The sequence below is a fragment of the Macaca nemestrina genome, chromosome 17, assembly GCF_043159975.1.
Source record: "Macaca nemestrina isolate mMacNem1 chromosome 17, mMacNem.hap1, whole genome shotgun sequence".
NCBI lineage: Eukaryota > Metazoa > Chordata > Mammalia > Primates > Cercopithecidae > Macaca > Macaca nemestrina.
The window spans coordinates 91828564-91851757 of NC_092141.1; the positions used below are offsets into that span (position 1 = coordinate 91828564).

The following is a 23194-nucleotide window of genomic DNA, read 5'->3' on the forward strand; positions in this document are numbered from 1 at the left end:
CTGTCGCACCCACTGCATCCGTTCCTGTTGTCGTACCCACTGCATCCGTTCCTGTTGTCGTACCCACTGCATCCGTTCCTGTTGTCGTACCCACTGCATCCGTTCCTGTTGCACCCACTGCATCCGTTCCTGTCGCACCCACTGCATCCGTTCCTGTCGTCACACCCACTGCATCCGTTCCTGTCGCACCCACTGCATCCGTTCCTGTCGTCACACCCACTGCATCCGTTCCTGTCGTACCCACTGCATCCGTTCCTGTCGCACCCACTGCATGTTTCCCGTGTGTTGGGTGAGAGGCTGCCTTTCTTGAAAAGTGAGAGAAAGGGCTGTTGTGAGAGGGGACGTGGGGATGGAGATAACCCTTTCAAAACCAGAGCCTTAGGGGCTGAGGCTCCGGAAGCGCACACTCATAAAGCACTCTGAAGCCTGAGGACCCTATGGATGGCCTTTGAATAACCCCAGGTGTGCTTCGCACATGCCTGTACTTGACCACAGATTTAAACCCATGTGCACACATGCACGCTCACACATTTATGCACAGATGCAGCAGTGTATACACGTGTACACCTGCACACTGACACCTGCACGTTGACATGTGCACACCCAGTTGAATGCGCATACCCACTCCCACAGATATGCACACGTGCATACCCACACAATCGAATGCACAGAAACACCCACAGATATGTACACGTGGACACCCACATGATTGAATGTGCATACACTCACAGATATGCACATGCACACACCCACACAATCGAATGCACACACACACCTGCAGATATGCACATGTGGACAACCACATGATTGCGCCCCCCACAGATATGCACATGTGCACACCCACACAATTGAATGTACACACACACCCCCACAGATAGGCACACGCACACACCCACAGAATAGAATGCACACACAACCGCAGATATGCGCACGTGGACACCCACAGGATTGAATGTGCATACACTCACAGATATGCACACCTGCATACTCACACAAATGCACACACACCAGCAGATATGTACATGTGGACACGTACACGATTGAATGTGCATACACTCACAGATATGCACATGTGCACACCCACACAATCGAATGCACACATCACTGCAGATATGCACACGTGCACACCCACATAATCGAATGTGCACACACCTGCAGATATGTACACATGCACACTCACAGAATCGAGTGTGCACACATGCACACGTGATCGAATGTGCACGCACCCACAGAGATGCACATGCACACATCTAATCAGATGTGCACCCCCTCCACACAGATATGCACGTGTGCACGCCCACAGGATCAGATGTGCACACATCCACAGATGGCACACGTACACACCCACACAAACGTGCATATACCCCCACATATGCATTCACACTAACACAAATGTGTACACACCCGCAGATATGTACACATGGACACCTGCACAATTGAGTGTGCACACCCCCCATGGATATGCACACGTGCACACACAATTACCTGTGTACACACCCCTGCAGATATGCACACATGTGCACACACAGGATAGAATGAGCACACACCCACAGATAGCACACGTGCACACCCACACAACTGAATGCACACCCCCCACAGATATGCACACATGCATACCCAATTGAATGTGCCCACACTCACAGAGATGCACACGCACACCCACACAATTGAATATGCCCCCCTACAGATAGCACACATGCACACCCACAGAATCAAATGCGCACACACACCCACAGATATGCGCATGTGCACACCCGCACACCCACACAATAGAATGCGCACACACACCCGCAGAGATGCATAAGTGGGTACACCCACAGACGTGCACACGCACACATCCACACGATCAAATGTGCACATGCATCTGTAGACATGCACAAGCAGACACCCACACACCCGCAGCCGTGCACACCCACATGGGCGAATGTGCACACACACACCCCCACAGACAGCACACGCTCACACCCACATAATTGAATGCATACACGCACCCGTTCACAGGTTAATTGCTGCCTCAGCTATGAGCTCTTTTTCATTGAGTGTTATGGCAAACTGTTCTAAAGGATAACATAGATTGACATTCATCTTCATTTTATGTTTCCTTATGGTTCATAGGAGTTTATTGGAAAATTAGCAACATACACATCATTTTGGGGAATGGAAAGTGAGGCAGAGTGGGGCAGAACACCCACTGTAGCATTATAAGCAAGTAGAATAAACTGATAATACCTTCACCAGTAACGCACTTTCCCTAGCGGAAATAAATTATTTGTATAAATAGCCTCTCGATGTTTGTGTGTTATTTAGTTATAACATCACATTTTTCTTTTTTACATACGGCACTTTATGCTAGTATTGGAAATGCTTTTTCTGACATTTTTCAGTGATTGTCATTTACTTCAAATATGCAGCTAGAGCTAATAGAAAAACAGTTAAAACAATTTGTTGTAATGGTGAGCGATTTATAAGCAAACATTTATAAAAGATCTTCTGTAAGACGGCTTAGACTTCAAAATACTTATCAGTCTTAGAGTCATTCAGATGTTTTTACAACCAAAAGTAGAAGCACCTTTTAATATTCATGCTTAATATTTATAAAAACTGAATTGGAGGTTTTGTTTGTTTTCGAGAAGAAGCTGCATTTGTAAAAACAGGAAAGTGCCAGTTCAGAGGTGGCATAGTGCGCCGCCTTGGGAGGCATGTGTGTGGCCGTAGCTCTGTGAGCACACGCGTGAACCCGGCGTTAGGATACCCGGGCCCTCCTTCGTAGTGTGAACACTCTGGCTGTGTCCTGCAGCTTCGCCTTCTTAGCTCCTTGCTGGGATTTTCCAGCATCCCTTTGACTTGTCCTCTTTTGTCCTTTGGGTCTGAGGTCACCCTGGGCCTCCTGGCTCTCCCTGGAGCTGAGTGTGGGTGTGTCTTGCTGGCAGACAGGTTCCGGGGCTGCAGCATCCCCATCGCCCACCCGGATGTTCCTGGGGCTGTAGGCTGCCAGCTGGCACAGGGCCACAGCTGCCGTCTGCTTCTGCTCCTCGCTGCTGTCCACCGCACGTGTGTCTGGAGCCTCCTCGCCGGGGCCTGTGGGTGGGGCCCCGTCACCGTCGAGGCTGCCTGGCTTGGTCTCAGGGTGGCTGGGCACATCCTCAGAACCTTCTGTCCCAGTCTTCTGTAGAGCAGCAGCAGCAGGTTCTGCAGCTCGTGGTTGACTGGGGAAGGGAGGCCTCAGAGCCGGGGCGTTGCAGGGGTCCTTCACCGAGAGATTGAGAGGAAGGTCCTGCAGCTCTGAGAAGCTGGCGGTTTCCGCCTGGGGGCTGCCTTGGTACGTGGGTTCGTGGGTGGCTGCCGGATTTATCTCTGATTTCTTGGAGAGGTTGAGGGGACCCATCCTGGAGCTGTCCTCTGGACTGGAAGGCGCGGCCTCCAAGACGAGAGAGGTGCTTCCTGTCGGAGCGGGGGGGTCTCCGTTCACAACATTGAGGCTAGAAGAAGCCAAGAGAAAGCTTAGTAGGAGCTTGCTTAGAAAAGCAACTGCGTGAAGCAGTTTGAACAAGTATAAACTTGGCTCATGGAACCCAACCAGAAACATTCCCTTGGAGGTTTTGAAAATGACATTTTCTTACCTTATTGGAGACTCTGCTCTGGTCTCAGGAGCCTGGGTGGGTCGGCATTCTGTGACTTTCTTCACAGGCTTGAAGGCTGTGAGGCTTTGCTCCGGCTGGTAGAGTCTTCCCAGTGCACTGGAGGCCACCTTGTTGGAGAGGTCGCACAGGCCTTCGCAGGTCTGGCTCGTCTGCGTGAAGTTGGTGGGGCTTGGCCTCCCCGGGGAGCCTGTGGCTGCACTCCCTGCGCGGGGGCTCATTTTGGACCCTTCCGTGTCTCTCTGCCCAGGCTTGGAGGAGTCTTTAGCCTCAGGAATTGGACTTTCGAACTCGATGTGTTTTCTGTTGGGGTCTGAAGGGTTTAACCTGGAAGGACTTGAGGCTGGATAGACCAGGGTGGCTTCTTCAAGCAGGTGAGAGCTCTGATCTCGGGTGAGGCCAGCGACAGGTGGGAGTCTGAGACCGTAGGAGGAAAACGCAGTCTCTGGCCTGTAAAATCCGTAAGGAATCGGCAGATTAGAGGGATATTGCTGGAAAAACCTGTAATGATCATATGTGGCTGGAGATGGACTCAGGTGCTTAGGGATTGGCCCCGGGTGAGGCAGAAAGTGTCTCGGGTCTTGGGCTCCGTAGACTGACAGCAGGGGCGCGTCGCACTCGGGCGAGCTCCCAGCCAGCAGGTAAGGCGAGTAGATGGTGGCCAGCCCGTGCTCTGTGTAAAAGTGAGGCGGGTACTCTGGGATTGTGGGGTGCATGTAAGGGGAAATGGCCCCAAGCCCCTTTGTAGATGAGATTTTATGTGGAAACTCTGGTGGGAGGAAAGGTGAGCCGGCTTTCCAGGGGTAGCCAGGAGCGTGGAAGGCCGACTTGGTGTGGAAGGAGGTGGCCTTGGCAGTGGGGTTGGGTAAAGCCAGTGTCTCAGGCACCTCAGCGCTGTCTGGCCCCTTAAGCCTGTGCTCGCCGACTGGAACAAATGCAGAAGGCCGAGCTGCGCCTTCCAGAGCAGGCTGGGCACCGAGGGCGGCTTCCGGAGCTGGGCTCTCGCAGGCTGACGCCCTGTGGAGGGCTGGCTTCTGTCCTGGGCACCTGTGGGTTCCCCGGGCTTGCAGCTCCAGGTTTTCCTTGATGTCTTCCCTGGCAGAGCTGTGCTGAAGCTTTGAGTCAAAGGCGGAGACTCCGTTTGTGACAGACTTGGAAGAGGCTGGCTTGGCTGTGGCATCGGGCTGGTTGGTTTGCTTAGGGTCTAGCGAGTTAGATTTAGAGCACTTGGGAACGCGATCCTGCTCTGATACTAAAGTAATCGAGTTTTTACAAAGACCATACTTCATGTGATTAAAAAGATGGGACTTCTCATTGCAAGTAAAGGGACACTGGAAACATTTATACTTGAAGGGCTTTCCCGGAGGCCTGGGGATGTAATGCGGCTTTTTTGGCTTCCGCTCTTTGAGAAGACTCATTTTCCTTCTTATGCCTCGGACTCTGGCCGTCCAGGTGGCGTGATCACCGCCGACGCCTCGTGCACCTCGTGGTTTCTGAAGAGGCACCTCCCGCTTTGCCTCTTTCCCGAGCGCTTCTACCGGAAGCCAGCTCTGTGTGCCGAGGGTCTGGCGAGAGCCTCTGTCATCTGGCAGCCGGGAGCTGCAACAAAGAGCAGAGACTTGGTGTCAGGACAGCGAGTGAGGGGTCGGCGAGAGGCCGCCGCAGGATCCCTGAAGCAGAGCCCCGGAAGGGCTGAAGCCGCCTGCTCCTGGGGTCACAGAAGCAGCCCTGCCCTTGGTAACCGGGCTGCTAACTCCCCACCATGTTTTCTGAGTCTGATCTGAAAGAGTCGCCTCGGGGCCTAGAGGTGGAGTGTGGTGTGTGGTGCGTTGAGTGTCTGTTCTGAGAATGCCTGTAAGCCTTTGAGTTTTGGGAACTTTTATCCTGTGACCTGGACCTTTCCTTGAAAGCACGCTGCTGGGGGCTGAGGACACCGAGCCGCCTCCCAGGGTCTGGACGGAGTCCTGTCCCAGTGCTGCCTGACTCTGCTTGGAGGGTTACACGCTTGAAACAGTGGGGGTGTGGTTGGCCGCACTCTCACCTGAAATGCAAAGGGGTTTGTGGCCGTTTCCCCTTAATGTGTACCTCACTTTTACACAGAGCATGGGCTGGCCACTGTCTACTTGGTCCTACCTGCTGGCCGGGAGCTCGCCCACGTACAGCGTGGCCTGCTGTCGGTCTGCAGAGCCCGAGACCATGGATGCTCCCTGCCTCCCCTGCGGCCAATCCCTAAACACTCGTGGCAGTTTCTGCCCTCTTCAGCCACGTTGTTGGTGTATTCCTAGTGTGCTTATTTAAAAACGAAGAACATTCGAACACAAGACTCCACCCTGCTGCTTCGAAAGTCAGCTTTATCATTAAGTAGCATTTACGTTGTCTCAGAGAGGAATACAAATGCTCTGTTTATGTTGACTTAAATGGTTGAAATACTGTTGAGGTGAATTTGTACATCCTGTGAGTGACAGCAGCATTGTGAGACATGCTTTCACGGTCACCCCGTTCCTGCTGGCCACAGGAGGCACAGCCAGCAGCACCTGCCCATCCAGGTGCACCTCCAAATGGAAGAGCCAAAGCGTTGCCACACTCGTGCCCGAGAGGAGACTGGAGTGAGTGGTGTCTGCTTTAGAGATGGTTGGGCCATGGGAGGAAGCTGTCCTGGCCCTTAACCTTTAGGGAGTGGGTTCAGCCCTTGGGCCACACCTGCTCAGGTCCCGGGACCCACCAGGGGCTGTGCTGTGATGTCAGGGCTGGCCTGCTCTTTTGGATTCTTCCAGAGGGTCTCTGTGTCCCTCTTACCAGCCCCAGGTTTCCTTCAGAGGCTGCACTGCACCCCGCTGGGGCTCTCACCTGCCTCCTAACCCAAGGCTGACAGCAAAGGCTATTTATTTTTTTATGAGACAGAGTTTCTCTCTTGTCACCCAGGCTGGAGTGCAGTGGCGCAATCTCGGCTCACTGCAACCTCCGCCTCCCAGATTCAAGCGATTCTCCTGCCTCAGCCTCCCGAGTAGCTGGGATTACAGGCGCCCACCAACACTCCCGGCTAATTTTTTTTTTTGTATTTTTAGTAGAGACGGGATTTCACCATGTTGGCCAGGCTGGTCCTGAGCCCCTGACCTCAGGTGATCCACCCGCCTCAGCCTCCCAAAATGCTGAGATTACAGGCGTGAGCCACCGCGCCCGGCCCAGAACAAAGGCTTTGAGAGTCTGGGGCTCTCCATGTGGCAGCTGGGCCTGGAGCGACTCAAGCAGCAACTGTACCTGGGAGACAGCGTGAGTGGGAGATGGGTGGAGGTACTGTGGATCTGAGCACTTTAATTCGTATTAAAAATGTAAAAAGGAAAAGGTCTTTTAGCATCTAAATATTTTCAAACAGCTTAAAAATAAAGTTAGATGACCCAAATGCCTATCAATGATAGACCGGATAAAGAAAATGTGGCACATATACACCCTGGAATACTGTGCAGTCATACAAAGGGATGAGATCATGTCCTTTGCAGGGATGTGGATGGAGCTGGAAACCATCACCCTCAGCAAACGAACGCAGGAACAGAAAACCAAACACGCATGTTCTCACTCGTAAGTGGGAGCTGAACAGCGAGAACACATGGACACAGGGTGGGGAACATTACACATCAGGGCCTGTCTGGGGGTGGGGGTCGGGGGGAGGGAGAGCATTAAGACAAATAGCTAATGCATGCAGGGCTTAAAACCTAGACGATGGGTTGATGGGTGCAGCAAACCACCATGGCACACGTTTACCTATGTAACCTACACGTTCTGCACTTGTGTCCCAAAACTTAAAGTATAATTAAAAAAAAAATACATAAAAGTAAAGTTAAATGGAGGGCTGGGGGCGGTGGCTCATGCCTGTAATCCCAGCAATTTGGGAGGCCGAGGTGGGAGGATCCCTTGAGCCCAGGAGATTGAGGCTGCAGGGAGCTGTCATCCTGCCACGGCACTCCAGCCTGGGCAGCAGAGTGAGACCTTGCCTAAAAAAAGGCTAAATGGAAATGACTTAACAAAACTGTTTCAACTGCAGCTTTTTTTTTTTTTAAGGAATGGGCAGATGTGCCCATTCTTGAGTCTGCGAGGTTTCATGTGTAGACATCAGGGTGGCTAAAAGTCGAGTGAGAAGCTGCCCCTTGAAAGTAGAGTGGTGTGTGTGGAGCCTAGGAGGCAGCTGTCCCTGAGGCAAGGCCGCCTCCCTGCACCCCGTGTCCTTCCTCCCACACGCCACAGGCCAGGGGTGGAGGCTGGGCTTTCGTATGGCTGCTCTGAACTCTGGGGAAGTGCTCTGATTTTATTCTCAGCACACTGGTTTCTCTACTCATTTATTCATATTTCTTTCTTTTTTTTTTTTTTTTTTTTGAGACGGAGTTTCGCTCTTGTCGCCTAGGCTGGAGTGCAGTGGTGCGATCTCGGCTCACCGCAGCCTCCGCCTCCTGGGTTCAAGCAATTCTCCTGCCTCAGCCTCCCTAGTAGCTGGGATTACAGGTGGCCACCACCACACCCAGCTAATTTCTTGTAATTTTAGTAGAGACGGGGTTTCACTATGTTGGCCAGGCTGGTCTCGAACTCCTGACCTCAGGCGATCTGCCCGCCTCAGCCTCCCAAAGTGCTGGGATTACAGGTGTGAGCCACCGCGCCCAGCTCCTTTATTCATATTTCTTAAAAACCCAAAGAACCACCCTTCCCCCTACAAACTGCCTCTGTTAACATACTTTAAGTTCTTTAAGACATTTATTTACTAAGAAGTGGTCTGGGTAGAAAAGAGGGGTTCTGCTGACCTGTCGCCTTCTCTGTGATGAGTTTCTGTGTAGCAGGAACTCATCACAGCCATCTTGTCCTTGGATGAGGACAAGATGTTTGTTACCCCACAACCAGGGAGGGTGTCGGGTGACACCCTGGGGCTCAGACCCGGAGCTCAGCACCCCTCTCCCACTGTGGGCCGCCACAGAAGCTACAATGAACCTACAATGAACTGGGTCAAAGCCAAGCGAATGAAACATGTAATGATCGTTTTGTCTTTGTCTTTCTAATTTCCCCTTGTTAGAAAAAAGAACGTGAACTACTTCTTTATGGGCTCAGTCCCTACCGTGTGGGGCAGACCTGCCCTGGGTGATGAAAGCAGTTTCCCTGCCTCCCTTCAGGAAGTGGAGAAGCCGGTGCCTGGTTCCAGCCAAACGCTGGGCCAGCCAGATCAGTCGGTGGGGCCTGTGCCGGCACGCCTCGCCGCGCTCCCTGGTTCTGAAGGCGTGAGAACCTCTGCAAGTCAGGTTCCCATGATTGTATAGGATATGTTATGGCAGGGATCTGAAAACTGATGATTTCATCACTAGCTGGAAGCATCATGATCAAAACGATGACAGTTGCAAAACGTTCATCAAGTGAGAGCTGCGTCCTTGTGATACCGAAACGTCGCCTCTAGCAGCTGAAACACAAGCCCTCAGAGGGGCAGGTGACTCCCTCGGGATCTGAGAAAGTGAGGACTTTAGTTTTCGAAGCAGCATTATTTCACATTGCTGATACTCTCAGGCAAATAAATAAATAACCCATATTGGTTAGATTTTCTCAAAAGCTTTACAGCAGGCAAGTTACGTGTAAGCTCTGCTGTTAGCCAAAATAGTAATTAGGAAAATAATTGCTTTTATATTAGTATGTCTCTTTTCTAGTCAGATGTTATTATCTGAAGTTTTGAACGATTTGCCCTTTTGTTCTTGGATCAATTAGTTGACGTAAGCAGGTGTGGCAGGGAGGAAGCCCCTGGTGAGTGAGAGCATTTTGGAGTTGAATTGCTTGAAGGAAATTTGTGTAAACATGGAGTCTCTGGCAGTAGTTTTAGTAAAACCTGTATAAACTGACCTCTCAGACCTTGGATAAACTGACCTCTTAGGCTTGCACAATTTGCTAATTAAAACAGGGAGCACAGCTGCTTCAGTGTAAGCCGGGTGGAGTTCACCTGATCTATAAAACTACAGTAGTGTCAGAGGAGTAAGTGGGATAAAATTGTTGCTTTGGTAAGCTTTCAAATGATGATGTCAGCCTGTGAGTTCTGTGTCCTGCTTCAGTGAGGTTTATAAGGATGAAGAAACCAAACCCGACGGCCAGTACCTCCGGCTGTCACATCTGTCTGTGGGCACGGCGTTTAAATTGTCTCTGGTCAGTTTCTACCAGCCCGACTGTACTCTGGCAACTGCTGGTGTTAAATATTCCCAGAAGAGTATGTTGTTGCCCAAGCAGTGTAACCCAGAACTCTAGCTGTTTATAGTAATTTGGATTTGCATTTAGAGGTGCAGTTTTTCTCTAGAGGTGAAAAAGAAGTGCCGGGCATCTTCTTCTCCTGGGGGAGGCATGTTTCCATTTTAGTTAATAACATGCCTGGAGAGTTGTCTATCTGTCTAGTAATAAAGCAGAGTCTCGTTCATTATCTGCTTTCATTTGAGAACTGCAGTGCTAGCATGTTTTACAGTGAAGACCTCGGTGTGATCCTGAAGGAGGGTCTCATCCTCCTCTCGATTCCCACTGGATCGGCAGGAAACGTTAGCAGGGTGGACATTCCACAGAGCTTCCAGATCTGGATCAAAGGTGGCTGTTACTGAAATACTTATGCAGACTCTTCCCTGCCTGCTGCTGGCTAACGTGTGCCCTCTCCTCCAACCCACCTCCTCTGAGCCCGGCCTGACACAAAGACTTCTTTCTCCAAATCATTTCAGACCAAGCAGCCAACGTAGACAATGTCTACACTAAAGGGCATAAGAACAGTGGGGTGCAGTGGCTTAAAACATGCTCAGGATCCCGCCAAGCTTTCGCCAGGTTTTCTTGCTGTATTTACAGATGCTGTTCTGTGCCTTTCTAAGTATTTTAAATGTCGTGTGCTCAGCCGATGCACTTGGCTTCTGGAAAGTGCGCTGAGCTGAGAGCTCACTTCTCTTCCTGCTCAGCGTGCACTGGGCTGGGTGTTGGGGCGTAGCTGCCCACACAGACAGTGCTCTGAAGAGTGAGTGGTTTCGGTTGGCCATGGGGTTGTGTCTGTCTTGTTTTTAAAGTTCTAAATTGCCAATATACTGTCTTTCCAGAGGTTCCTAAATGTGGACAGTCAATGCAGCGGGCAGTTGTTGGGGTGATAGAGAAGCTGGGAAGCTCAACAAGCTTCTGAGGAGTTTGAACTTTGAAAAATAGATGAGAGAAAGAGTTCTTAAAAAAAAAAAACACTTTGATAGGACACAGTGGAGGTAATTACAGTTTAACTTTATGGGACGTTTCTGTGACAGGCTGGGCGACCATGGGACGTTCCTGTGACAGGCTGGGCGACCATGGACGTTTCTGTGACAGGCTGGGTAGTTATGGGACGTTTCTGTGACAGGCTGGGCGACCATGGGACGTTCCTGTGACAGGCTGGGCGACCATGGGACATTCCTGTGACAGGCTGGGCGACCATGCTTATCATGTATCCTAACCTGTGCCTGAGACTGTGCTGTAATGTTCCTTCTGGTAGTGTCCAGCTGTCTGGCAAGGAGCCTGCTGGGCTGGAGCATTGTGAAGGGCATGCTGTAATTACAATATTGTGATGTGGCATTGTTGCATAACTCAAGGACACACCATTGTCGCCTACCCACTGGGATGTCGCAAGAACGAGATCTGTGAGTTTTACTCCAATTGAGCTTTTCCAGTGATTGACTGCCCCTCCCTCCCAGCCTTTCGGCTCTTTAAAACGAAGGATAAACCTCAGGACAACCAAGACCTGGGGAAAAGACAGTCTTCGGGAATATAATTTGGAAGAATGGATCCAGAAAAACAACCAGGGGCTCTTACTCTAGTTTCGGCAGGAGATCCCGAGTTACAGACCTGAGCTCGTAAACAAACGCTCACCACTTTACAGTCACCGCCTCATCCTGAAACTCCGGTCAGAAATGCTGGAAGGCCTTTGCTACTGCGCAGTGAAAATTAGGGGCACAAATGTGGACAGATTGTGCTGGGTCAATAATTGTTCTCCTCCAAAGCAGATTTATGAGAAATTTCGTGTAAGGAAAAAAACCCTTTTTGTGTCTGTGTATACATGTACATGAGACTTTAACAACCAAACAGAAACTTAACCCCTTTGGTTTGGTTTTGTTTTTGAAAGCTTATGTTCAATGTTAAACTTTATGTAAGCTTATGTACTTATTTTAAACTTTGAAAGTATTAAAAGTTAAACTAGATATTAAATTCGGCACTGTCTAATGTGCATACACCACACACTTATAATCCTAAATTCAGCTCTGTCTAATGTACATACATCACACATACATAACCCTGAATTCAGCAGAATGTACATATACCACACACACACATATATAACCCTCTATTCAGCCTAGTGTACATAGACCAAACATATACATGTAAACCCTAAATTCAGCAGAATGTACATACACCACAAATATATATAACCCTAAATTCAGCAGAATGTATACACACCACACATATAAACCATAAATTCAGCCTAATGTACATACACCACACATATATACAACCCTAAATTCAGCCTAATGTACGTATACCACACATATTTATAAACCCTAAATTCACCTTAATGTACATACACCACACACATATATATGACCCTTACCTCTTGTTAGCATTTATTATAGTTTGTTTTTGAGGTTAGGAACAGTTAAGCAATAATATGAATTTGTGTTGGTTTAACTTTTATGAATTTTAGGGCAGAAAAAGGAGTTAATTTCCAGATAAGCTTGTTCCTGTTCTTAGAGTTAAGTGTCAGCCTCATTAGAAGTTTTGTAATCGTGGTCTGCATCCCAGCCATGCACCTGCTGGGTCCTGAGTAATCCTTGAAGCCCAGAGCAAGGCAGAGCAGACACGGGGCAAACGCTGCGTTCAGCCGGGTATTTTATACGTCTGAGAAGAGTTTTAAAATAAAACTTGAATTTGAAAAGAAATAGTAAGTACTTACCAGAGGTGGGCAGTGCTGGGATGTGGCCGGGTCTTGGTGCTGGTGGCTGGCGGTGCTCAGGAAGCAGTACCTGTTCTCACGCTTGCTTGGTGAAACTGGAGCCGGCTGTTCCAGTGGGAGGGATTTAAGTGTAGGAGTTGAGCCCTCGGGGCGTAGAGATGCACCTGATATTCCTCCTGCCCGCAGCTACAATTCATGTGTTTGCACCCACCGAGCTGCTGCAGGCAGCCTCCCCAGCACTGGACCCAGCGAGCAAGTATCTGGCAGACTCCCGGCGCCGTCTGTGAGTGCCGAGTGCGGTGTCAGTGCTGCCTGGACAGCCATGGGTCGGAGGGCTTCCGACGTGTCCGCAGTTAGAGCGTAGGTTACTGTATTCATCACACCTGGTGAATATTTGGCGTTACGGCAAAGACATGTGAGCCTTCCCTTTAGAACCTGAGCGTGTGTACACGGGAGGCAGACACTTCGGTTGATTCTCAAGTACACGTACCCTGGGAGGTACAGCATTCATGGCGTCCTTGCCATGAAGGGTCCAGTGAGGCCTTTGAGGGTCTGAGTACCTTCCACCCTCTACCCTGCTCCTGAGAGTCTCTGTCCCTGGTCCTCCTCGGGAGCTGAGCTGGCAGGGAGGGAGCTCACCCGGCACCGGGCTGCAGGGACCTGCCGGAGCTTGCCCGACCGACGCCAGGCACCGCAAGAGCCGCAAGAGCTGCGGAGCCAGCCGGGTGTGTGGGTGCGGGGGAGGGGGAGGGGCCAGCTGTGAGCTCCCGCAGACCACCCCCACACACTTAAATTGCAGAGGCACTTGATGTGGGGACCAGTTTTTACCTCCACACCCCCTCCCCCCAGACTGCTTGCTTATTTAATCGGAGGCCGCACCCCAGCTGTAGCGAAGGCTGGAATGTGGTGTCGGTTTGAGGACTGGGAAAGGAGGTGGGATGAGCTGTTGTCAGGCCCTTGGATGAGCCTGAGGCTGCAGGGCAGAGGCGTAGGGACAAGCTGGCCAGGACGGACACGCTGTTTCTGTTTTTTTTTTTTTTGAGACGGAGTTTCGCTCTTGTCGCCCAGGCACCCGCCACCACGCCCGGCTACTTTTTTGTATTTTTACTAGAGATGGGGTTTCACCATGTTAGCCAGGATGGTCTCGATCTCCTGACCTTGTGATCCACCCACGTTGGCCTCCCAAAGTGCTGGGATTACAGGTGTGAGCCACCACGCCTGGCCTATTTTTTTGTTTTTGTTGTTTATTTTTTTCCTTAAGATTTTATATGGCTTTGCTTTTACTTTTATATTTAATTCCTTTTTTTTTTTTTTGAGACAGGGTCTTGCTCTGTCACCCAAACTGGAGTGCAGTGGTGTGATCACAGTTGGCTGTAGCCTCAAACACATGGACTAAGGTGATCCTCCTGCCTCAGCCTCCCCAGTAGCTGAGACTACAGGCACGGTCACTATGCCTGGTGAATTTTTTGTAGATACAGGGTTTTGCCATGTTGCCCAGGATGGTTTAATACCTTAAATTTTTTTTTTTGGTGACTTTTGTCCATTGAGACATCCGTATACTTTATGAAGTCAAAAAGAGTTATATAAGTCTTATCACAAAAAACAGCAGTTCCCTGTCCCTCTTACCTATTCCTGGATAGCAAACTATCCCAAACTTAGTGGCTTAGAATAAGTACCGTTTTATTCTGTCTTCGGATATGTTGTGTCAGGAGTTTGTGGAGGGCCTGGCGGAGTGCTCCTTCTGTTTCATGGACACTGGGGTGGCTCAGTTAGGAGAAAGCTGGCAGGTGACTGGTCTGGCGGGTCCAGGACAGCTTCACTCACCTGCCCTCTGTCATGGAGGGGCAGCTGGGATCCTGCGATCCGCTGGAACCTCATCCTCACTCAGGAGCACTTCACAGGCCTCTCTAGGAGGGTGGTCAGCTGTGTGATGGCTCAGGACTTGAAGAGAGCAAGGTGGAAAGTTCCAGTCCTCCAGAAGGCTGGGCTGTGGATTGTCAGGGCGTCCCTTCTGTTGCTTTCTCTGCCGAGGAAGCCTCATGCTGCCCAGATGCAAGGCGGGAGCCGAGGGCTCCACCTCTCCGCGGCGGGAGTGCCGGGTGTCTGCGCTACGACTCCCTCTACCCAGAAGCCCCACCTCGGCCTTTCCTGAGCTGAGTGTTCTGGTGTTTACCTCCTCGATTCCAGCCTTCCTGATCTGTCGGTGGTCTGTGCCCTCTCTCCCTCTCCCTCTCCCTTCTCCTCTCCTGGTCTGGGTGTTGTCTGGTGGCTTGCCTTCATGGAGGGTGGGATTTGCCTCTCTTTGCCCCTTCTGCCCCCACGCTCGCCCGCCCGCCATCCAGGGGGTTTTGCCTGCCTCTCCTGCACTGGAAGCTGCTGCTTGGATCCCATGTCTTTCTCTTGAGTTAAGCATTTATTTTGACATGAGGCACATACCTTTTACAGGCTCTTGAGAAAGTGCGAGAGAGTTTTTTGGAGGCCTTGAATTATTGAAAATGGTTTTATCTGCCTGACTGCTAGTTTGGCTGAGTCTGGAACTTCAGGCCAGAAATCATTGACCTTCAGAGTTTTGCAAATTTTCTCCATTTTCTGCAGCTTCTACTACTGCGGTTGAGAACCTTGATGCCATTCAGATTCCTGATTCTTTCTCTCCCGACATTTCGTGTGAAAATTTTCAAACATATGGACAAGTTGTAAGGATGCTCCAGTGAACTCTCATATACCCAACAGCGGGGTTCTGTAGTTAGCACAGGTCTGCGTTCCCTTCCCTTCCCCTCTCCATCCAACTTACCCCTTCCCTTCCCCTCGCCATCCAACTTACCCTTCCCTTGCCCTCGCCGTCCCGCTTACTTATCTTGCTGCATTTCACGTCAGTTGCAGACATCAGTCTGCTTTGCTCCAAACACTTTGCAGGCGTATTCTTATTAGTTTGTGATTCTTCTTTCAAAGGTAAGGTTTACATTCAGTGAAGGGCACAGGTCTTAAGAGGACCATTTAACAAGTTTTGACAAACATGTTCTCCCATTATGGCCCCAGAGAGCACCGTCACACCGATGCCACCCTTCCCCACCCAGACCGTGGCAACTGTAGGCTGATACTTTTCCACCATGGATTAGTTTTATGTATTGTAGAACTTTATGTCAGTAGTGGTTCCTGGTTTTTATGTACAGCTGTTTCTCACCTGCAGGTTCTTTCCTTTATCCTCAGTAGTCTTAGTTTTCTTAACTTTATATTCCAACACTTCTGTTAAGTATTTGATTCCTCATTTTGGTTTCCATGAGCTCTGTTTTGTTCTGAGTGTTCCTTTTGTAGCATCTCATTCTCATGCAGTAGTTGCAGTAGCTTTTCTTATCCTTCCTAAGGATTTTAGTGATAGCTTTCTTTTAGTGGGGGGTGGAGGAGTGGGGGGCGGATGTTCTCCCTGTGTGTGTGTGTGTTTAAAGACCTGGGGTCTCGCCGTGTTACCCAGGCTGGACTTGAACTCCTGGTCTCAAGGGCTCCTCCTGCCCCAGCCTCCCGGGTAGCCGGGACTGCAGGAGCGCCATGCCGTGCCTGGTGCCTTCCCTGCATCTTCAGCATGGCCTCTGCCGAGCACCTTGGGGAGTCAGCCCTGTCTCCTGCAGAGGTGGGAGGCCTGCCCCCAGTGCTTCTTGGGTTAGGCCTGCCCTGCCCCACCCCCCCGAGTTCTGTGGTGCCACAGACCTGGAGCTTTGTAGGTTCCTGTCCTGTGGATCAGGGGGAGTGTGGGTTTCCTCCCTCCAGGGGAGGGCTGGGCTTCTCGGTCTGAGGCCTTTCCTGCTGTCCCTGCACTTCCAGGCTCCTCCGTGGTCCTGGTGCTGCCTTTCCTGCCCTTCCTCTTCTACCCTGTAGCTTATGCCTTGAAAAAAGAAAATGGTCCGTTTCTGCTGTTTTTAGTGGGATTTTACCCACTATTTTTTATGTGTTCAACCCCCCCATGTTACTCAGCAGTCTTGTGATTAGGTTTTTGACCAAATCTTAGGAACTGTCATGGGGGTGGCCGCTGGTGTTTCTTGCGTGTTCATGGTGTTGGGGCCAAGTGCACCACCTGTGCAGGTCCATTCACTCAGGAGCACCAAGCACCTGGCCCGTGGAGTCCCCTCACATGTCTGTTTACTCAGGAGCACCACGCACCGTGGAGCCCCCACACACAGGTCGGGAACATGGCCGTGGTACCCAGCTCAGAGGGCGATGAGCAGAATTACACCAGATGTGGGGGGTGCTTCCCTGCGGTTGCAGACCCTGGGTGGGGAGGGAGCGGTACCTGGGGCGGTGGCTGCTCTTGGGGATAAGCCCTGGTGCCAGTGTGTTCGGGGGGGTGCCAGGGACACAGGCAGGTGCTGGCGTTGCTGCCTCTGTGTCAGGGTCTCTCTCTAGGGGCACACAGGCTGGAAGCGCAGTCCTAGTTGAGCTTTCCTAGTTTCCAGGTGGGGGGATGAGGCACAGGACATGGCCAGCTCAGCCCCTTCCTCTCAGTCCTGTCCAACTCGGCCCCATCTTCTCCGTCCGTCCTGTCCAGCTTGGCCCCTTCTCTCCATCCTGTCCGGCCTGGCCCCTTTCTCTCCGTCCTGTCCAGCTCGGCCCCTTCCTTTCCGTCCGTCCTGTCTGGCCTGGCCCCTTCCTCTCCATCCTGCCCAGCCCACCCCGGTCCCTTTGAAGCATCATCCTCTCCAGCACTGTGTGCTGGGACTCAAGTCTCGGCTCTTCCATCTTCACCCTTTGTGACTTGGGGCAGCAATCACTGACCTCCCTGGGCCTCTGTCTTACCATCCGTGGAAGGGACTTGTGAGCGTCTCACAGAACACCTGAGGTGAAGGAAGGGCGTCGGCCTCCGTCCTACCGTCCGTGAAAGGGAAAGGGACTTGTGAGCGTCTCTCACAGGACACCTGAGGTGAAGGAAGCGCGTCACATCTTTGACCTTCTTAAAATGCAAGATTGTTGTTGATTTAATCCTTTGTGTTCCTTGTGGGGTGCTGCATCCAGAGGAAAGGAGAAAGGAAATGGAAACTCTGCAGAAAATCCAGAGGCCTGGCATCAGGCTCCCAGTCTGATTTTGCCGCGGCTGTAGGGGAGACGCAGCAACATCCTGTCCCCTGAGGGCACGGCTTCAGGAACAGCTCCGGGCCTGAGGGCGCCTCTCGCCTGGCGGTGTCTCAGGCCTCTGCCCTCCTAAAGGGACTCAGGCCAGTGGGCGGGACTGTGGGATGGGACCGGGAGGCTGAGGGGGTGAGGGTGGCGGGCAGGCTCCGGCTTCCCTTCCCAACCAGACTCTAGATCTGGGGGCAGGGCATCCTGGGTCTGTCGGCCGAGCGCATGTTAAGAGGAGGAGGAACAGAAGGCGTAGGAACCCCCACAGGCCTGTCATGTCTCCTGCCCTCCCCCGACCTGCATCCAGCTCTTAAGGGGTTTGGAGTACTTGCCCCTCCCCTTCCTTTGGAAAGTGTTTCTTAGAGTTTCTTGGTTGTCATTCATTTCTGGTTGGAATTCCCATAGTGAGAGACTGTCTTGGTTTTGTGCTGGCCTAGGGGCTGCCACGTGCCCTGTGGTGCTGAATGCATCACGGCTGTGATCCCTATGCCCCCTCCACATGCTGTGTCCAGCGTGCCACGTCCCCTCTTCCAGCCCTCTGCCGCCCACTGCACGCACTGCATCCAGCGTGCCGTGTCCTCTCATCCAGGCCTCTGCTGCCCCTTCCACGTGCTGCGTCCAGTGTGCCATGTACCCTCGTCCAGCCCTCTGCAGCCCCCTCCACGCGCTACATCCAGCGTGTCGTGTCCTCTCATCCAGCCCTCTACTGCCCCTTCCACATGCTGTGTCCAGCGTGCCACGTCCCCTCTTCCAGCCCTCTGCTGCCCACTGCACGCACTGCATCCAGCGTGCTGTGTCCTCTCATCCAGGCCCCTGCTGCCTCCTCCACGCGCTACATCCAGCGTGCCGTGTCCTCTCATCCAGGCCTCTGCTGCCCCCTCCACGTGCTGCGTCCTGTGTGCTGTGTCCTCTCATCCAGGCCTCTGCTGCCCCCTCCACGCGCTGCATCCAGTGTGCCACGTCCCCTCCTCCAGGCCTCTGCTGCCCCTTCCACGTGCTGCGTCCAGTGTGCCATGTACCCTCGTCCAGCTCTCTGCAGCCCCCTCCACGCGCTACATCCAGCGTGCCGTGTCCTCTCATCCAGGCCTCTGCTGCCACCTCCACGTGCTGCGTCCTGTGTGCCGTGTCCTCTCATCCAGCCCTCTGCTGCCCCTTCCACATGCTGTGTCCAGCGTGCCACGTCCCCTCTTCCAGCCCTCTGCTGCCCACTGCACACACTGCATCCAGCGTGCCGTGTCCTCTCATCCAGGCCTCTGCTGCCCCCTCCACGTGCTGCATCCAGCGTGCTGTGTCCTCTCATCTAGGCCTCTGCTGCCCTGTCCACACGCCGTGTCCTGTGTGCTGTGTCCCCTCGTCCAGCCCTCTGCTGCCCCCTCCATGGGCTGCGTCCTGTGTGCCGTGTCCCCTTGTCCAGCCCTCTGCTGCCCGCTGCTCTCTTTGGGATTTCCATTGTTTCCCCTTCCCCTTCCCCTTCCTTTCCTGGTTTTCTTCCCTAGTGTGGGGACCCTTCCTGCTGCTGCGGGGCCCTGCTGCAGCCTCTGCCTTCCGTCCCTGGCGGTAGTGAGACTGGCCGAGACCCAGGGGAAGCCTGGAGACTGTCCTAGATTTCGGGAATGGTGCTACACAGGCTTGCTGGCTTGGGTTAGGGCCCTAGGCCCTGCCTCCGGGTTGCCTGGAAGCCTCCAGCCGGGCCTGGACACCTCTCTGCCTCCTGTCACCTCGGAGCAGTGGAGCAGCAGCCCAGGAACAGGTCACGGCCTTCGCCTGTGTTACGTGGCCACCGGCCTGAGAGCCCCTGCAGACCCTGTGTTTTGGGAAGTCGATTTAACTGAACAGAGCACAACTGAGAAGGGGCTGCCTCCCTCCCCACCCACCCTCGTTGCCTGGGACTGCTTGTCCAGGAGCTGGGCCTCGGGTGTCTGGTCTCTGGGCCACATACACTAACAAGGCCAAGCTCAGCAGTACCCCCGGGGTCCTCAACCACCAAGTGCCAAGGTCTGGGCCCGACCTGCTCTGGGCGCTGTGGGCACCGCTCAGTCACTCTCTGCAGGTGACCGAGGAGACATCTGATTTCTCATTAACAATGAACAACCCTGAGAACATCAGTGGGGTTTTATTCGTTGTGTCAGACAGCGCAGCGATGCGGAGAAATGGAAGTGGAGTTGATTTGGCCGTTGTGGTGAGAGATGGCCAAGACCTAGGAGAGAGTTTGGGGAAAGCTTTTCTTCTGGACATTTGTTGACTTTGACGAGTAAGTGGAGGGCTTTATTTGTAACTTGAAGTCTGAGATTTGTCATGTCAGTACCTAAACTTTAATTTGTTTGTACAAATAATGCCACGATTTAATTTTTTTTTTTTTTCCTGAGACGGAGTCTTGCTCTGTCACCCAGGCTGGAGTGCAGTAGCGCGATCTCTGCCTCCCGGGTTCAAGCGATTCTCCTACCTCAGCCTCCCGAGTAGCTGGGATCACAGTCGCGTGCTACCACGGCTGGCTAATATTTTGTATTTTTAGTAGAGACGGGGTTTCACCGTGTTAGCCAGGATGGTCTTGATCTCCTGACCTCGTGATCCTCCCGCCTCGGCCTCCCAAAGTGCTGGGATTATAGGGATTACAGGCGTGAGCCACCGGGCCGGGCCCACGGTTTGAATTTTTATGAAACTGGAGCTAATTAATTTTTTCAGACGAGTGGGAGTGTAGCAAACAGCCCCTCTCTGTTGCCCTTTTTTCCTACCAAGGCCCCTCCAGGCTGCCTCTTGCCTGGTGAGTGTGAGGGGATGGGTGGGCGCAGCCCTGTGGGATGGTGCTCTGTGGCAGAGCTGACAGTTTCTGGGTGTGTGGCCTGTGGGTAGCCTTTGTACTGGGTGCATAGTCCCTGGCTCCTCCCTCACAACACCTTCACCCCGAGCGGCCTTGGAAATGGGGCTCTGGTGGCTCTGCAGGCACCGTCAGAGTCAGAGGGAGGGCGAGCAGCTTTTGGTTTCTGTTTAAACAGCATCCTGTCACTCCCTCCTCTCCTAGTGCGGATTGGAGCTGCAGCTTCTGTGTTGAGAGGGAAACTTGAAACCCTGAGCTATGGCTTGTTTTGTCTTTGATTGGGAAACCCAATTCAGGTTTGTGAACCTGGGCCAAGTGTAAGAATTCCCACAGTTTTCCTCACCACCTCTCCTCCCCCACCCCGACAGTGAAGCGTCTTAGGCTTCGGAATTCTCGCTCGCGTGACTCAGGCTTGTTAGTTTTCCAGGAGCAACTCCTGTGGCCCCCGTATAGGGTATTTCTTCAAAGGTGCCTTTACACACACAGCAGTCCGGTACAGAAGTCATCTAGTTAAATTGTACAAGGACAAGTAAAATTTAAAAAATTAACACTTAGATCTTCTTTTTTTTCTTGCTACAAATAACAGTGGAAAACCTAGCAATGAAAATAGATGTGAACAGACAAAAGGCCAGTGGGGCTGGTTCCTTCTCATCCTCTCCCGTGTCTCCTGGAGGCTTCTCCACCTCTGTGTCTTCCCTCTCCCTCCTGCCTTTGCTGCCGGCTTCTCCACCTGTGTGTCTTCCCCTGCTCTGCTGCGCCTTCTCCACCTCCGTGTCCCCGTCTGCCAGCTGCATCAGTGCTGCTTACTGGGCTTGGTCTTCAGGGCCACTGTTTCTCCTCAGCTAAGTCCTGAGAGTCACATTTCCATCCATTGCAGTGAAATCTTTTCCTTCATGTATTTCCAGACCTTGGTTTTGGCTCCTTTTCATATCTTCCTTGTTTCCTCGCTGTGGTTTTCATTTCTCCTTTCATCTCCTTAACCTGGTTTTCGATAGTGTCTTTTAGGTTATCTCAAGTTCATTTCAAGTTCTGAAAGTAAGGATTGAAGTCAGAACCGCGTTGCGCTGCGTTGCACTGGCAGTCGCTAGGCGTTGTTCCAAGCACGTGGATAAACTGAGAGTCCTCGTGGTTGCCCCGGGGGTGGGACTGCCATCGTCCAGAGAGACCCGCTCTTGCCCGTGATGCCGCATGGGTCCCTCTCGCAGGATGCGACCTTGATGGTCTTGATCTCCTGACCTCGTGGTCCTGACAGGCTTTGCATCCTGTCACCTCAGCCGGGCAGGACCTTCTGCTAGAACCCTCTTCACTGGGAGCTGGAGGAGAGAGCTGTGCACCATCTGGAGGCAGAAGCGAAGCAGCAGCCCCCGTGTGCTTGTGCGGCAGCTCCTGGGGCTGTGCTGTTGCTGGTTGTGTGTGCTGACACCGGACCCGCTGCGGTGTGGCTGTGCTTAGACTCTGGTGACTTGGCCCCCATGGCCTCATCAGCCCTGATCCATCCCTGCACTGAACTCCTGTGGGGCTTGTGGTGAGTCTGGACTGACTCAGCTTTCTAAAAGCGGAAAAGCAGAAGTTAACAGGGCTACGGAGATAAATGGACAGACCCAGTATCCTCCTGAGAGCTCAGAACACCTCTCAGTTAGTGATAAATAAATATGTAGCGGAGATATAGATATGTATAAAATGCACATTACATACTATGTGTGTACATACAGTATTTCAACAACAGGGGCAACTGGCTCGATTCCGTAATTGATACAGAATCCTGAGCCAGCCGTTGGAGAATACACGTTTGGAGACACCTGAAGAGCATAGAGCATTCACAGATATTACACATCGAGGCCATAGAACAAGTCTCGAGACATTCCAGAGACTCACTGGCGTACAGACGGTATTCCATGCTCACAAAGTAATGAAATTAAAAACTGGATACAGAACCGTAAGGGAAAGGTGATAATTTTTACTTAGAAGATATACAAATGTCTAAATCACATGAGTCAAAGAAGTCTCAGGAGAAGTTTTGAAATAAAAAGTTAAAAAAGTTTAAAAACAAGTTAAAAAGAAACAGTCACAAAATTATTCCATCTAAAATTTTGGGAAGCAACTAAGGAAACTTAAACCCTTAAACAGGTATGACGAAGTTGTGGCCTGCAGGCCCGACGGGGCCTCAGCCTGTTTCTATCCAGTTTTCGAGCCAAGAGTGTTTTTCACAATTTAAAAATGTTACCAATAAGAATAAACACAACCACGCAGAGTCTGCGACGTGGACTGCACGTGGCCCACAGGGCCTGAGGTTCCCTCTGGCCGCGGCAGGAATCACTTGGTAACTCGGCCTCAGACGCACGTACAGAAAAGGGGAAAGGTTCACTCCGCACAGGGCGGTGGCAGGAGGGCAGTGAGCAGAACCCTGGAAATGCAGGAGGTGGAAGACAGATGGGAAAGGACACGCAGAGCCAGACACAGCTCTTAGAGCTCACGGGACCGCTACACGCGTGGCCAACGGGCAGGAAGCAGGAGCCTTACGCACGGAGGGGAGCCCTTGTGTAGTTGCTGTGGAGATGGAAAATGGCGTGTTAAGAATACCTTTTGCGGCCGGGCGCGGTGGCTCACGCCTGTAATCCCAGCACTTTGGGAGGCCGAGGCGGGCGGATCACAAGGTCAGGAGATCGAGACCACGGTGAAACCCCGTCT

At 52.1% G+C, this 23194-nt stretch overlaps 2 protein-coding genes across 5 annotated transcripts in view; one reads left to right on the forward strand and one right to left on the reverse strand.

Moving 5' to 3' along the window:
- The window catches only part of LOC105469397 (tubulin folding cofactor D), a 185303-nt gene that overhangs the window by 67898 nt on the left and 94211 nt on the right, over nt 1-23194 (forward strand). The window lies entirely within an intron of this gene.
- LOC105469357 (zinc finger protein 750) lies at nt 1886-12682 on the reverse strand. Its single transcript, XM_011720308.3, has 3 exons — nt 12586-12682; nt 3621-5237; nt 1886-3479 (listed from the first exon to the last, which is right to left on the reverse strand). The coding sequence occupies exons 2-3, from the start codon at nt 5054-5056 to the stop codon at nt 2744-2746; spliced, it is 2172 nt and encodes a 723-aa protein (XP_011718610.2). The 5' UTR covers nt 5057-5237; nt 12586-12682; the 3' UTR covers nt 1886-2743.